We start from the raw sequence: 13,982 nt of genomic DNA on the forward strand, positions 1-13,982 counted from the left end.
TGCTTCGACAAAAACAAACAAACAAATGGTCTGATCTTTCTTTTATTCAAGTGATACTAGCTATAATCTGATATAAATTACTAAAAATGTGAACTTGTGCATAAGATGACATGTTACCTTAACCAACTTGACTACGTGAGATTTGCGATTTGTTCCCTTTTTAGACTTTGCTTGCAAGCAAGTGATAAGAACTAAATTCTTTGCTTTACTTGCATCGTGATTCTTCATGATATGTTCAAGTAAACCATGTAAATGTTTCTGTGGTGAGCTTATAAGTTACGTGCACATTATAAAAACAAGAAATTGTGTGACGCTGCTTCTGCTTTTTAGCGTATACTTTTAAGACGAGAACATGGATCATGATCGCATTCCTGTGGGCGTGGGAAAATGGTGGAGCAACCAGAAAAAAGGGTAAATGCGCAGCTGTGGATGGCGTGGCCTCTTAATGTTCTTTTACTTTACTTTATGTGGGAAGAAAAATTATAAAGAAAGGGACAAGTACAAATGAATGAGTGAACACTCAGCAGGTAACAAATTAAATAGGGTTTTGTAATAAAGTTGTCATCATGATTTTCAATTAGATTAAATAGATAATAATCGGCAGCTCTTCCCTAAACATTGTATACGCTTTAGCATAAGCACATATTGTTAAGCCGCTAGTAGTGAGAGTAGGCTGATTAATGAAGGAATACGCAACGTTCAGTATTCGAAACTCTCTAACAAAGTAAAGTAAAAACGCAAATGATAGATGTATTATTAAGCAAGCACAAATGACATTTCTAAATAACATGTCAATTACGACACGTATCGACATATTAAAAAGTTGATTAGATAATTTAGGTATCCATGTATGCTAAAAGTCAGACGTGATATAAAGAATTTTGATAATACTAGACATGTCTAAATTGTGGGACGGAGACTTTATGACATAGTTTGGGTAAGGGTTGTGTGAGTCTTGTGACCAAATTGCGAGTCAGTGTCAATTGCAATGGCGGTGGAGATCAGATGAGTGACCTACCATTCCGTGCAATGGAAGTGATCAGAGCCGTGACTCATGAGAGGGAATGAGATTCGCTCTAGATTATCAAGAGATGTGGAACGTTTAAGAGAGAGAAGGTGATCTAGGTTATTCAATTTTTTGAATTTTTGTGAAATGAATTAGTAGAATAAGCTAATAGTAGTCGTAAAATTAAAATTCAAGTATCCTGATCCTCTAGATCCACAAGCTTTAAACATAAAACTCCAGGGTAGATGTCAATCCTCATCAGAGTACCGTCTTGCTGCGTGTATCACATCAGCTTTGGACAAACCCTAAACCCCACAATTCCCACCCCCAACTTAAATTTATGGCCACAGCCATGACCTAGCTACTTAGATCAACATCTGCATGCACATATATGTTATATGATATATGCATGTACGTGTTTCTTGCTCATTGGTCGGTCATAACTCATGCATATTGCATGGGAAGTACGTCACTTGTTTTTCACAAACAATATAATTTTAGGGGTTGGAGAATAGGATCTCCATCAGACATGACAAATTAATACACAAATTTTGCACCTGGTAGTTTAAATCATATCTCTATTTCGGTTTCGGTACAACGAGAGAGAGTTTACTATATAAGAGTTTCTATGCCTAATGACATTACCGAAGTTTTTTGTGATAAAATTCAATAACCAGCAGTAGATGGTTAAGTTGAGACAATATTGGTGATATAGAGTGGTGGATCATGCTAAACCTAAAAAATTTGTTAACAGGATCTACACGAATTCATTTAAAATATTGAGAGATGAATTTGAATAAAACCTCGAGTGTAAAAGCAAATGTTTTTACCAACACACATCCATCTTTTAACTATATATTAGCTTAAAGGTGCAGATGTTTTAACTATATTTTTTAAGTAAATGTTGTCATGTGTATTAGTTGAGTCAAGACATGTGCTCTAATGTCGTCATAAATATGGTATTAAATTTCTACTCATGTATCTTGCAGTCTCAATTTTGAAACACTCTTATATTCTACATTAATGTAACAGTTTCGAAAATTTCCTTTACTCTGTAATAGTAAATAAATTTGTTAAAAAAATGGTATTAGTTGAGTCAAATACTCAATGTTGGAGCCCAATAAAACTAATCAGGCTTCCTATACATGTTTATGTGTGTGCTTTTCACACACAAGTTCTTAATAACATTACACTTGAAAAATTATTGGGCCTTGGGCTGGGCCCAAATTGAAAACAAACCAGAAGTAGCTCCACCCTACCCCACAAGGGGGACGCATATCATATCAGAGCCAACCTCGTCCACGACCGTTGGATCTCCAGAAAATCACAATCGAATCGGAATACAAAGCGGCAATACTTCTCCTCTCACTTCACTCCACCAGTCACCAGACCTCCAGGCCTTCTGTATTCCCTCTCCTCCTTTTTTCCCAAAAAAAAAAAAAAAAAAAAAAAGAAATTCTTCACGCTCACAGAGGAAGGAGAGAGAGAGGAGAGAGATGGTGGGGATAATTCCCATGGCGTCTTCAATCAGACCTTCGCTCTCGACGTTGAGGTTCGCCGGAGCTTCTCGTCTGGGCCTTTCCCTCGCTTCCTTCACTCCTTCACGGCGACTCGCTTGCTTCCAACTCGCTAGTGGTAAATATATATACGAAGTCTGCCTTTTTCTGCTTACCCTTTTGTGTTAAATCCTAAATTTGCTGTCTTTTTATCTGAATTCGTCGATTTTTGGTTGAATTGGGGTTGTGGGGATGTTAATTTGGTTGTATATATGCGTAATTTGATTAGTGTGGAAGTACTTGATTGGAAATTTTATAGAAAGTTTAGGATTTAATTGTTGAGACTCTATTTGTTCTTGACAATCAAGTTACGGCATCGACAATGTGATTTGATAAGGTTTTGTGATCATTTCGACCTGCTTGATGATTTTGAATTGTATACCAGCTGTGCCTCAGTCGCCGTCTGTCGGTCTGAAAGCTTCTAAGCTGTTGAGAGGAGATGGTAAAACCACGGGGGTGGCTGCTGCTGGAAATGCCGCACAAGCTAGCACGACAGCTTCCCCTGAAAATGTCCTTGAGTGGGTCAAACAGGACAAGCGGAGGATGCTCCATGTTGTTTACCGCGTTGGAGATTTGGACAGGACCATAAAGTATGTCTGCTCAATACATCTTGAACCATCCTGTTGATTTGATATACTATGTCCTGTTTTCATATGATTATAATGAGACAACGCAGAGTTCAAACATAGATATGTGTTGTGCCCCACAGGTTCTACACAGAATGCTTGGGAATGAAATTGTTGCGAAAACGTGACATACCCGAGGAAAGATACACCAATGCTTTTCTTGGATACGGGCCAGAGGATTCCCACTTTGTTATTGAACTCACTTACAGTAAGACAACCAACTAGTTTTCATCAATTTTTTTCCAAAATAAAAAGCATTACCTTCTTTGAACTACTTCCATAAGCACTTTTCCTTAAAAGTAAATTCATACGATTGATGTTCATTTCATTTGATGGCACTTCCAGATTATGGAGTTGACAAGTATGATATTGGAACTGCATTTGGTCATTTTGGTATTGCTGTTGAGGATGTAAGTCATTTGTTTTTTTGTTAAATTTTGTTCTTTAAGCATGCCTGATGCGGCAAAATTTTATGAGAATTGGTATTCTCCTGTTACTAGTTTTGTAGACTGTTCGGGATTGTCTGTTCTTAAAGGACGTCTTCTACAACCTTACATATGTTATTGTGGTTAGGTTGCCAAGACTGTGGAGCTTATAAAAGCTAAGGGTGGTAAGGTTACTCGCGAACCTGGTCCGGTCAAAGGGGGCAATACGGTAATCGCGTTTGTTGAAGATCCTGATGGTTATAAGTTTGAACTTTTGGAAAGAGGGCCTACCCCAGAGCCCTTGTGTCAAGTTATGCTTCGTGTGGGTGATCTTGATCGATCCATAACTTTTTATGAGAAGGTAGGAGGAGTTTGGACAGAAATATGCTGTTTGCCTTTCATGTTTTTACTCTTCACTGCTAATTTGTTTTGGAACTCATTTACTTTTGGTTCTCAATCCTTGTTTCCTTTTCCATTCATCTAGGCTTTTGGCATGGAGCTCCTTTGCAAAAGAGATAATCCGGAATACAAGGTAATTTTGCATTTTTCTCAAGACCGATAGCCTTTTATTTTTGTACACTGATTGATGGCAAAAGATTTGTTGGAATTAAGATTCAGATCAGAATACCCGATTGATGCCTCTCTCACCCACAAAGATGGATCAAGTATGATAAGATAGTAACGTGAGACTCTAGATTGAAGCGTGATGACAGAAGAACATAGCAGCATGCCCAACCAATATTTTTAGAGATTTGTACTTTTCATGTTGCCACAATTGTCACTAGTTACAGGAATCCTCTTTTGCACCATACCTTATTGACACAATTGTGCTCATTACTTCTAGTATACTATAGCAATGATGGGTTATGGTCCCGAAGACAAAAGCGCCGTTCTGGAGTTGACATACAATTATGGGGTCACCGAATATAACAAAGGAAATGCTTATGCTCAGGTAGACACCGGACCTCTCCCCACCTCTTCTTTTGCTAACATCCCTTCTTCTGTTGTAAAATGGTTTCTTTTTTCTCTCAACAGATAGCAATAGGCACAGATGATGTCTATAAAACTGCCGAAGGAATTAAACTCTGTGGGGGCAAGATTACCCGGGAACCTGGGCCATTACCTGGTCTCAACACAAAGATCACTGCTTGCTTGGATCCTGACGGATGGAAGTCGGTATGGCTCATACCTTTAAGCTTTACGTTTAAATGCACCCTGACAACCGAAAGTTGGTTGGCGGCTTATTACCCCATGATTACAAGGTCTCATCTCTCATCTTCATCTTGCAGGTTTTCGTGGATAATGTTGATTTCCTCAAGGAATTGGAGTGAGTTATAGATGGCTTACACGTACCCATGCCTGTGATACTGAAAACTGAAATCTCGGGCCAAGATGATTCTATGAAGCTGGTTCTCCTGAACGTACGTGTTGAATTCTGTTTTGTAGATAAAATTATAATTAGCTTTGAATAACCTTTGTAACAAATATTGATCTCACGATTAGCGTTGCAGACATTGTAAGAAAAAGGAAAACAACGATTAGTTTTGCAATGGTATTGTTAGTTTGAGATATCGTTATTATTTTTTCGTAATTCACCTGTCACTGTTGCTGTGGGAAGTTATCCTCTCAAAACTTCTGATCGATTCAGACTCTGCTCAAGCAGTTGTTTTAGTTTCACAGGCTTATATACATAATGTTCCTCTTGGTTTTTTCTCGCCAGAGACCTTTCCTGGCGGTCTGAGATTAGCATATTTACTAGGAGATGAATATGGTTGTGTATGGGATGGCCACTTTCGATCTTTCCTTGGACCCGGGGGCTTGGTGAGAAGAGAGTAGCGACAACATAAACCCTAATTTTGTTGTAATTTCGGTTGGCGGGAAGTGAGTAGGGCGTGTATTTCTTTTGGTGTGAAATTTGTTGCAATCATGGATCACGGAAAAAGGAAAAGAAAGGAATTGGAGAGCTTAAAAATAGGAGACGTAAGGAAAGGAAGTCAGGTCAGTTAGTTTTTCTTTGCCGATCTAATTCTTGATTTTAATGTATTTCATTACGGATTTTAAAAGAAAGAAAGCTTACACTTTTCTTATTCATTACTCGTAAGTAAAAAAGTAAGGAAAAGTTAAAAAGGTAACTGAATCAAAATAATTTCAATTGGTATTCCTTGCACGTAAAAATACGTCGATCCAACTTAAAGTAAAGAAATACTAAGAAGATTCTTAAAAGTTGAATTTTCCATTATCTCATATTTTTTGCATAATATTTTATAATATTTGCACAATGTTAATTTAAAAAGAAGTCCATTTTGAGAGATTCTTTCTTCTTTTAACATTTCTCGTGTAAGAATTGCTCTATTTTTACACTCCAACCAAAGTTTTGGCGCGTACCCAAATAAAAGAAGTAGCGTTGCGTAGGAATTTTAAATTACCGTTATTATTTTCCGTTTGTTTCCCCGATAAAAATTTAAAATTAAATCAAGGTGTTCATATAAAACCCTAAACCTTCATATAAAAGCAATTAAACTCCCCATTCCCCCTCTCTCACCCTCCTTCCTTCGACCTAAGAAACTCTGAAAGACTGTAACTTTACTCCGCTTCGGCTACGAAATTCCGTTTTTGGCCATGTCCAGCTCACATAAAGAGAAGAAGGGCGCAGAGGAGCGCGAACAGCAACATGGGCAGATCAGTAATAAGAAACGGAAAGAGATTTTCCACTACGGAAACTACAAAAGCTACTACGGCTATCGGGTAAGTCGAATCCCCTCCTTCCCCCACAATTTTGTACTTTTGAATGTTGTTATTGCTCTGATGGGTTGTCAGGGAAAGCTTATACAAGTTTAAAGACAACTAAAGGTTCGATTTTTTGTTTGGGATTTTCTGGGTTTTTTTTGTTTATTTGGTCGTTTGAAGCTGATATTGAAGTGGGGTTTATGTATAATTGAGTTTAAGGGTACCCAATTAGGTGTTGTGTCAAATTTGATTAAAATTATGGTATTTCGTTCGAGTTTCTGTGGGAATTGGTGTTCTGGATTATCAATGCAGTGCATTTGTGAAACTTCTAAGTAGTCGGATTGATATTATGGATACTGTTTGGATTTATGTTTTGAAAATTTTTTAAGCTAAATTTCACCCATGAATAGTGTTTTAAAAAACGCGGCTAGGCGGCTTTGGAGGCAAGGCGACATGAAAACACCTTTGCCCAGCGGGAGTTGGCTTAAACTCGACTGGACATGGTCCGACTGTGCCTTTTTTTTAATGGAGACTTGGCAACGAAGAAGGTGGTATTACCTTTGATTTAGATGAAGAGAATTTGGATGAATGATTTCTTTTTTTGTATGTTTGTAAGATAAACTTGTTTGTGACGTGCACTTTTGAATGACAACGGATATTTGTTTAACCGTCTCGATATTTGTTCGCTCGATAAGAATGTGAAATCTTAGTGCCTTTATATTGTGTTTTAGATTGGTCAAGAAATGGAGGAAGATGCTAGATTGAAGGTTTTCAAGAAGGAATGGTTCGAAGGAAAGGATTGTCTTGACATTGGCTGCAATTCTGGAATCATGACCATTCAAATTGGTACTTTTCTCTCAGTTTAAATCGTATTTGAAATTTATTTTTTACGACTTTGTTGATTATATTGTATCGTTTCTGTTTATCTTTCAGCCGACTCCACTTAGTGGGAAAAGGTTTTGTTGTTGTTGTCTTTGTTAATCTTTCGTAAACAAATGGTAAATTTAATTCTTATTTGGATAGAAGTTCATGGTCTGAGTCGGCAAAATGTAGTGAATTTCTTGGTTTTGTCGAGTTTAGGCTCTTTTGTAGTTGCGGGTTGAAATGCTTTCTTTACGTATGTGGTTCTCGAGTGTGATTATTCTTGCCGTGGCATCGACATCTTTATGTGCTTGCCTACAGCCAAAAAGTTTTGCTGCCGGAGCATTCTCGGTGTTGACATCGACGCCAGTAAGATTCTGATCATGTGTTAGATTCTTAATATAATCTCATTGAAGTTCAAACAAGTTTAAAATTCTTTACTTTGTTCTCTAAATGTAGTCAGCTTGCTCGTGTATGCATAATTCCGTTATTATATCTCAATGTTGTTTTCTTTCAGATCGAATTCAGGATGCGTACTGGCACGCCAGGAAATTTTTGAGAACGGAGAATGCTAGGAAGACTCCCGGAAAGGCTTCTAAATTGGAGGGTGTAAATGGCTCTTCGGAGGAGAAAGATCTGCTCGACACAGTATCTTTCCGAAAAGAAGATTTTGTTAACAGTCGGAATCCACACAAAAATCATTACGACACCATTATATGGTGAGCTCCGCCGCCACCTTTTTCTCAGTTATTCTGATATATTATGTTTGTTTCAGTCCTACTAAGGATATCAATAGTATGTGAAAACTTGCTATGATACTAAACGGGTTGACCAAATAAGAATAACGTAGAGTATAGATCGCCATCGAGTTCTGAAATTTCAGATTTTTCTACATCTAAGTAACGAGCTATTGTCTATCCATCGACCATCGAAGAGTTGTATTAGTACTCCATGAACAAGCACCTCTCATGAGACAACTGGTGTTTTTTATGCAAAATTTGCGTCTCGACGCGTGCTTTTCTATACAGTCATGACGTCGCATTTGCTAGTATAACATTACATTCCTTATTGTGTTGTTCTTGAATACAGTTTGAGCGTGTCGAAATGGATTCATCTGAATTGGGGTGACGATGGATTGATTAGGTTATTTACAAGGGTTTGGAGTCTACTTCGTCCGGTAATTCTTATAACCATTGATGCATACCATGCTTGTTTCGTTTTTCTTTTCTCGCCTTCTGTCAACTAAGCATGGAATTTTAGTTTAAGATAAACTTGATTTATAACGTTCCCTAGTAACATGATAACCCTGCGGAGAGAAGTATGACGAATTTTTCTTCGTATGAGCAGGGCGGAATTTTTGTGTTGGAACCTCAACCTTGGACGTCCTACGAAAAGAATTATAGAGTTTCTGAGGTAATCGTCTTTTAAGGCATTTGTGAATTTTCGAGTTTTAGGTTTCATTGCTTTACTGGAATTGATTCTAAATATTTATTTGTTCCGTTGTGCAGACAACTAAAGAAAATTATAGGAATCTTATGGTGTACCCGAAAGATTTTCAAGACTTATTGAATCTTATGGTGTACCCGAAAGATTTTCAAGACTTACTTCTGGATAAGGTATTTTCAATCGGCTTATAGTTCGAATTCAGGTGGTATTTTTGCTAATTATCGGTTTAGATCTGGGAATATCTGATGTTTCATATGATTACAGATAGGATTCAGAAAAGTGGAGGACATCACTTCAAGCGTGTCGGGCAGCAAAACCGGATTCAACAGACCAATTTTAGTGTTCCACAAATGACATACCAGGTAATGCAGCTCCGGGAGTAGGGCTGGTTGTTCCGTCTGAGAAGCCGTTGTTTATGTGCCAATAGATGGAACATGCCCTGTCCCAATTTTGCATCTGCTCCTAGTATTTTGTACAAATACATTATAATGTATAAGCGGGTTACCAATTTTGAAGAATATTTTATGTTTTACTCCTCTTTACGTATTGTTTCACGATGGCAGAAAGGTTCATCAACCACTCCCACGCGTGAATTTTTGATGTCGAAATGCATTACAGAACCAGATTTACAGCTTAAATTTGAAGTTTATAAGGAAACTGAGACTCGGAATAGTTAAATAAGAGGCAAACAATCATAGTACCCGTTAGAAATGAACGATGAGGAGCTCCACAGGGTGTTTGATAGGTGATTCTTGGCTGTCCTGGCCCTCCCTCTTCCTATACATAATCTGTATAGGAAGAGGGAGATATGTCCTCGGGTGTACGCTAGAATCTCCCGTAGATGAGGTACTTGAGCACCAGCACCAACATCGCCTATATATGCACTCTCCTAGTTCAATGGATGTCCCTGAAACCCAACAAACGAATACCACTTCAACAAATAAGCCTCCATTGCCTAAGTAAATATATATAAAAGAAAAACAGACTCCGCTCCAATGTCGCACAAAGGCCATTAGTTTATACTCAAGCAAGTGAAAGTTAAATTGCAAAGATCGACTTTATTTAAAGACGAAATATTGAACAATCCTGGGCAGTCCAATACGATCTACAGTTCAAGCACATACATGATCGATTAAAACGTTGTATGTCTGTGTGTGACTGGGATCAATTAAATGATTAGCAGAGAGAGAGAGAGAGAGAGAGAGAGAGATGCGTACCTTACTATGGACATCCAAGAAGCGGAATAGGAATTCGAGTAATTTGGGAAAGAAATCTGCCATACCTGCCAAAAGACCTGTATGTAACATAAGTGCCTCTGACCTGTTTTCTGTATTTTTTCAACTTCTCGCAAAGTTTATAAAATATAGCCGAAAACATATGAAAATGTCAAATAGAAATGTCTGGTTCCGATAACTTAGTTACACACACAAAAAGAAAAAAGAAGGTCCATCATAAGCCAATCAGCTCCTGAAGCTGCTTCATTCGAAAAACAAATTTATTTCAGACGAATTTTAGGAATCTTAAAATAAAGAGACTGTAAATAAACATCAAATGGCATGGAGACTCCGTATTATATAACAACAATGAAAAAAAATAGCATCACACATCATTTGTGTTATGAGAAAAACTTAAATACAAGACACGGCTGTGTCACTTATGAGAACTATGTACAGCACAGAATCCAAGCTTTGGGTTTTCTGTATCTTGTAACCAACACATTTCTAGTCACCTTATGGAAAAAAACTAGCACAAACCAAGGAACTAACTCAATGTCTACAAAGATGCATCCGTAAGATCTTCCTGAATAGACACATTGCATATTTGACAATTAAATCGCCGTACATCTGCAGCTTCAAAGATGTGCTCGAATCTTATAGAGCAAACCTGTTGCTAAAACACAGCGGAAAGCACCCGGTCAACAATAATGCTTAAGAAGATAGACGAGAGCATTAGCCGCAATTACAAAAGCAGCCAACCAAATGATGACCCCAAGTATGAATAAAATGAATTACCATAAAGGTCACTTGGCTGAAGAGATGCGCTGCAGTGATTGAATCCAGCTACTCGAACGACCTACTTTATTGCCATGTCCATGACCAGTGTTTGTAGCTTCAGTGGGCAAAAGAGGTTTTGTGGGGTTCCTTCTTGAGGTGCCGGAAAATGAAGTAGACGGAGGAGGGCATGCTTCATTCGCAATCTAAAAAGGGAAATTTTTATCCGTGAGTTATATTCGGAACTAAGTTTTGAACAATGTAACAGAGTAAAGATGCAGCATAAAAGGAGCGAGAAGAAAAAATTTCTTTTCATCACAGTAGTTACTGGACGGTAATATGACTTACATTCTTTTCAAGAGGGTTGTCATAACTTAAATTCCGGCCCGTTGTTGGAGATTTAAATTGCATGCGGACACCAGGACCAGTGGGATTGGTTGATCTAATTCGATCTGTGACCTCAGCTGGGTAAGATATGCAAAAGGTCACCAAAGGAAAATGCTCGCTCTGCTGTACTAGAGAAGTCAGTTATTTAAGATATGCAAAAGTCCATCACGAAGATCTAACCTTGATGATTATCTACCCGCACTGGCATTGCATGACTGTTGCTTCCTCCAGGAACCGGCTGAACATGTGGGACTCAAATTAGAAGCGCAGCAGTAACCCAACGTTCTCAGAGTCATACAACTAAAAAAATCTGAAAAGACTGAACAGCAATTGCACTTACAGAATCATTCTTTTGTGATTGCTGGTACTTAATGATGGTCCAATCAAATACGTAATCAAATTCATACCCTGCCATTTGGAGACAAACATCCAGAATACTGAATCCGCATCAAAATAAAGCTCTAAAATGTTCATAGAAGTATATGAGATATATAGTTCGTATATAACATAATTTATCATATGGGAATTTTAGGTAAGGGGAAATTTGGGAAATCAAACATATGAAAGCACATTGACTTCAGGCTAAGAGGACCTAAGCAACGTGAAGGACTTAATTCACAACATATGAAAAAACAGGAAAGTTAGAACACCAATACCTTCACGAGAAAACAAATCACGGAATAGGCGTTTCAAGAATCCGTAATCAGGTCGCTGATCAAATGTCAGTGAATGGCAGTAATGGAAATATGATGCGAACTCCACCGGGTGAGATTTGCATAGAACCTTTAGAAAACAGCAGTCAGACCAGTTGACACCAGATAAAAATTAAAGTGCACAGAGTAGTTGACACAAACCTCAATAGGGGTTGATAACTTCTTCTCACAAATTTTGTCATATTTTTGCTTTTTTGTGGCAGCTTTTAAACCCTGCCACGGAAGGCTATAAGCAGGAAAAGTAAAATTGTCAGGGGACAAGGGGGTCGAAACATAATATGGCATGAACAATATATCATCGGGTTCTCCTACTGTATAAGTTTTTCAATTCCTTTCTACAAATTAAAAGTAAAAAATGGGTGGAAACAGAATAAGTACCTTCCTCTGAGAAAATATAGAAGAACATATCCAAGAGACTCCAAATCATCCCGCCGACTCTGCTCTAAGAACAAAACAATAAATAAGGTTAATGAGTATTTATGCCAACAGATTAAAAGATTTTAACACCGAGCAGCTTACCAATTCCAAGATGAGTATTGCAGCTTGCATAACGTGCGGTTCCTGTTAAGTTCTTATTCTCCCTGTATGAGGCAAGTGTTAAAAATAGTAATATAAAGCAATATAATACCAAAAAGGTTGTATGTTATATTTCAATTGTTCCTCAAGCGTCTCAGCACACAGAGAAGAAAATAAGAGATCGCCTTGATATGAAACTGGAAATACCTGTATGGGATGTGACGATTGGTTGTCGCGTCTCGATATCTTTTCGCAAGACCAAAATCAATTATGTAAACCTAATAAGATAAGTGAAAACAGATTGATGGCAATATAAACTCGAAATACATCTTAAACGATAAAAAGACAACGAAGATGCATCACCTGATTTGCTTTTCGACCAAGACCCATGAGGAAATTATCAGGTTTTATATCTCTGTGCAGAAAACCTTTCGAGTGCGCAAACTCTATCCTCGTAATCTTGATACGAGGACACATAAACATTATATCATTAAGTGACATGAAGAATGTGAATTACAAAAGTGAAACTCAATAAAAGTAATGAACTTTTTCTTTGAAAAATTTTCAACTTTCACAAAGGGAAGAAATTTCATCACGAAAAATTGTAACTTTCATAACGAAAATGATCTGAAAAGAGTAAGGTAGCAAAGCAGATTAACCATATGCAAAACGCATGTAATATAACGCATGAGCTGCGCTGCGCAAGCTCCACTTAAACCCCGTCACAATGTATTACCATTTGATCAGCAAGCATTAAGACGGTCTTGAGCGAAAACTTTCTCCCACAATACACAAACAAATCCTCAAGACTCGGTCCCAGCAAATCAAGAACCAGCACATTGTCCTCGCCGTTGATTCCCGACCATTTTATGTTCGGAATACCGCCTGAACAATTGCATACACTCAAATTAATCAAAACAGTAACGCTCAGTTGCTCACAGAACACTAAACCAACAAGTACTAATATAAAATATACGTATACGTATACAGCACGTACTTCCTCCTTGAAGGATTTTGTATAATTTCGCCTCGTAAAGCAGCTGTGGATGCTTCGTTTTGCTGTTCTCCTGCATTGAGCAGAAATTAAAATCAACTTAATTACTTGAATTAACTGGTAATTAAGCTAAAAAAATGCTTCTTCACTAATTAAGTAGGCAAAAGACTTCAAATTTGATGACAATTGAAGCGCATAAACATAAATTAAATTTAAAAAATCAGTAATTTCAACTGAGAATCGAGAAAAAAAACGGAGAGAGATAATTAGGAGCTTACAATCTTAACGGCGACGATCTCGAACGTCTCGGTGTGAGTAGCTGCAAATGAAATTCAAACAATTTACAGGATTCAGCCACTGTTTCTACGATCAACGGCTCAGATTCAACACGACACTCACCTAGGAAGATTTCGCCGAACGATCCGCTGCCGATCTTGCGGCCGAGCTTGTACTTGCCGCCGATGACCCGCTCCATGTCCGAATTCCCGGATCGGGTCACTCAACTCATAGACTTTCGGATTTTGGATCCGAATCGGAAACCAGAGAAATCGAGAAAAAAAATAAAAATTTAATTTTCGAAATTTGTATTTTTATACGTTGGAACTGAATAACTGAAGCCACACACTGGCGACTTGTTGACTTGTTGTGGCATGGATAAAGAACGAACGCAGAAGGGTAGTTTCGGAACTTTGGGTTGGTGGAGGCCATTGACTTGTTGACTTTGTAGAGATTTG

At 37.9% G+C, this 13,982-nt stretch overlaps 3 protein-coding genes and 1 long non-coding RNA gene across 10 annotated transcripts; 2 read left to right on the forward strand and 2 right to left on the reverse strand.

Moving 5' to 3' along the window:
• Nucleotides 1-2,279: 2,279 nt before the first annotated feature.
• Nucleotides 2,280-5,182, forward strand: LOC137747162 (putative lactoylglutathione lyase, chloroplastic). The gene is made up of 9 exons (XM_068487196.2): nt 2,280-2,641; nt 2,948-3,152; nt 3,272-3,396; nt 3,534-3,598; nt 3,762-3,974; nt 4,098-4,145; nt 4,458-4,565; nt 4,649-4,789; nt 4,903-5,182. Exons 1-9 carry the CDS (start codon nt 2,503-2,505, stop codon nt 4,942-4,944), a joined length of 1,086 nt encoding a protein of 361 aa, XP_068343297.1. The 5' UTR covers nt 2,280-2,502; the 3' UTR covers nt 4,945-5,182.
• A 935-nt stretch (nt 5,183-6,117) lies between these two features.
• On the forward strand, nt 6,118-9,179 carry LOC137747263 (putative RNA methyltransferase At5g51130). 5 transcript variants are annotated; one of them, XM_088689858.1, is made up of 9 exons: nt 6,118-6,358; nt 7,072-7,186; nt 7,523-7,570; nt 7,719-7,920; nt 8,291-8,378; nt 8,549-8,614; nt 8,710-8,729; nt 8,769-8,817; nt 8,912-9,179. In XM_088689858.1, exons 1-9 carry the CDS (start codon nt 6,233-6,235, stop codon nt 8,999-9,001), a joined length of 804 nt encoding a protein of 267 aa, XP_088545984.1. In that variant the 5' UTR covers nt 6,118-6,232; the 3' UTR covers nt 9,002-9,179. The 5 variants fall into 5 exon arrangements, with proteins under 5 accessions (XP_088545984.1, XP_068343440.2, XP_088545989.1 ...); XM_088689863.1 differs by adding an exon at nt 6,751-6,891 and having other exon boundaries at nt 6,154-6,358; nt 8,710-8,817; XM_088689867.1 differs by adding an exon at nt 6,751-6,888 and having other exon boundaries at nt 6,154-6,358; nt 8,710-8,817.
• LOC148698830 (uncharacterized) lies at nt 8,833-10,005 on the reverse strand. The gene is made up of 3 exons (XR_015958805.1): nt 9,865-10,005; nt 9,349-9,554; nt 8,833-9,103 (listed from the first exon to the last, which is right to left on the reverse strand). It is a non-coding gene; the product is annotated as an uncharacterized LOC148698830 (long non-coding RNA).
• A 194-nt stretch (nt 10,006-10,199) lies between these two features.
• LOC137747261 (casein kinase 1-like protein 3) lies at nt 10,200-13,872 on the reverse strand. 3 transcript variants are annotated; one of them, XM_088689847.1, is made up of 15 exons: nt 13,648-13,872; nt 13,527-13,567; nt 13,252-13,321; nt 12,991-13,139; nt 12,618-12,713; nt 12,462-12,532; nt 12,258-12,319; nt 12,117-12,180; nt 11,880-11,964; nt 11,682-11,808; nt 11,366-11,433; nt 11,206-11,263; nt 10,987-11,090; nt 10,660-10,844; nt 10,200-10,537 (listed from the first exon to the last, which is right to left on the reverse strand). In XM_088689847.1, exons 1-14 carry the CDS (start codon nt 13,721-13,723, stop codon nt 10,668-10,670), a joined length of 1,248 nt encoding a protein of 415 aa, XP_088545973.1. In that variant the 5' UTR covers nt 13,724-13,872; the 3' UTR covers nt 10,200-10,537; nt 10,660-10,667. The 3 variants fall into 3 exon arrangements, with proteins under 3 accessions (XP_088545973.1, XP_068343439.2, XP_068343438.2); XM_068487338.2 differs by having other exon boundaries at nt 10,200-10,531; nt 10,987-11,102; XM_068487337.2 differs by having other exon boundaries at nt 10,987-11,102.
• Nucleotides 13,873-13,982: the final 110 nt, after the last annotated feature.

The sequence above is a fragment of the Pyrus communis genome, chromosome 2 (genome assembly GCF_041283825.1).
Source record: "Pyrus communis isolate YQ-2024b chromosome 2, ASM4128382v1, whole genome shotgun sequence".
Taxonomy (NCBI): Eukaryota; Viridiplantae; Streptophyta; class Magnoliopsida; order Rosales; family Rosaceae; genus Pyrus; species Pyrus communis.

Coding starts and splice junctions, on each gene's coding strand:
- LOC137747263 (XM_068487339.2), top strand. CDS start 6,233: ATGTCCAGCTCACATAAAGAGAAGAAGGGCGCAGAGGAGCGCGAACAG. Junction 8,615..8,709: donor AGAATTATAGAGTTTCTGAG/GTAATCGTCTTT, acceptor TCCGTTGTGCAG/ACAACTAAAGAAAATTATAG. Junction 8,818..8,911: donor AAGACTTACTTCTGGATAAG/GTATTTTCAATC, acceptor ATATGATTACAG/ATAGGATTCAGAAAAGTGGA.
- LOC137747261 (XM_068487338.2), bottom strand. CDS start 13,723: ATGGAGCGGGTCATCGGCGGCAAGTACAAGCTCGGCCGCAAGATCGGC. Junction 13,568..13,647: donor GTTCGGCGAAATCTTCCTAG/GTGAGTGTCGTG, acceptor TTTCATTTGCAG/CTACTCACACCGAGACGTTC. Junction 11,103..11,205: donor GCGGGTAGATAATCATCAAG/GTTAGATCTTCG, acceptor TATCTTACCCAG/CTGAGGTCACAGATCGAATT.
- LOC137747162 (XM_068487196.2), top strand. CDS start 2,503: ATGGTGGGGATAATTCCCATGGCGTCTTCAATCAGACCTTCGCTCTCG. Junction 3,975..4,097: donor CCATAACTTTTTATGAGAAG/GTAGGAGGAGTT, acceptor CCATTCATCTAG/GCTTTTGGCATGGAGCTCCT. Junction 4,790..4,902: donor ATCCTGACGGATGGAAGTCG/GTATGGCTCATA, acceptor TTCATCTTGCAG/GTTTTCGTGGATAATGTTGA.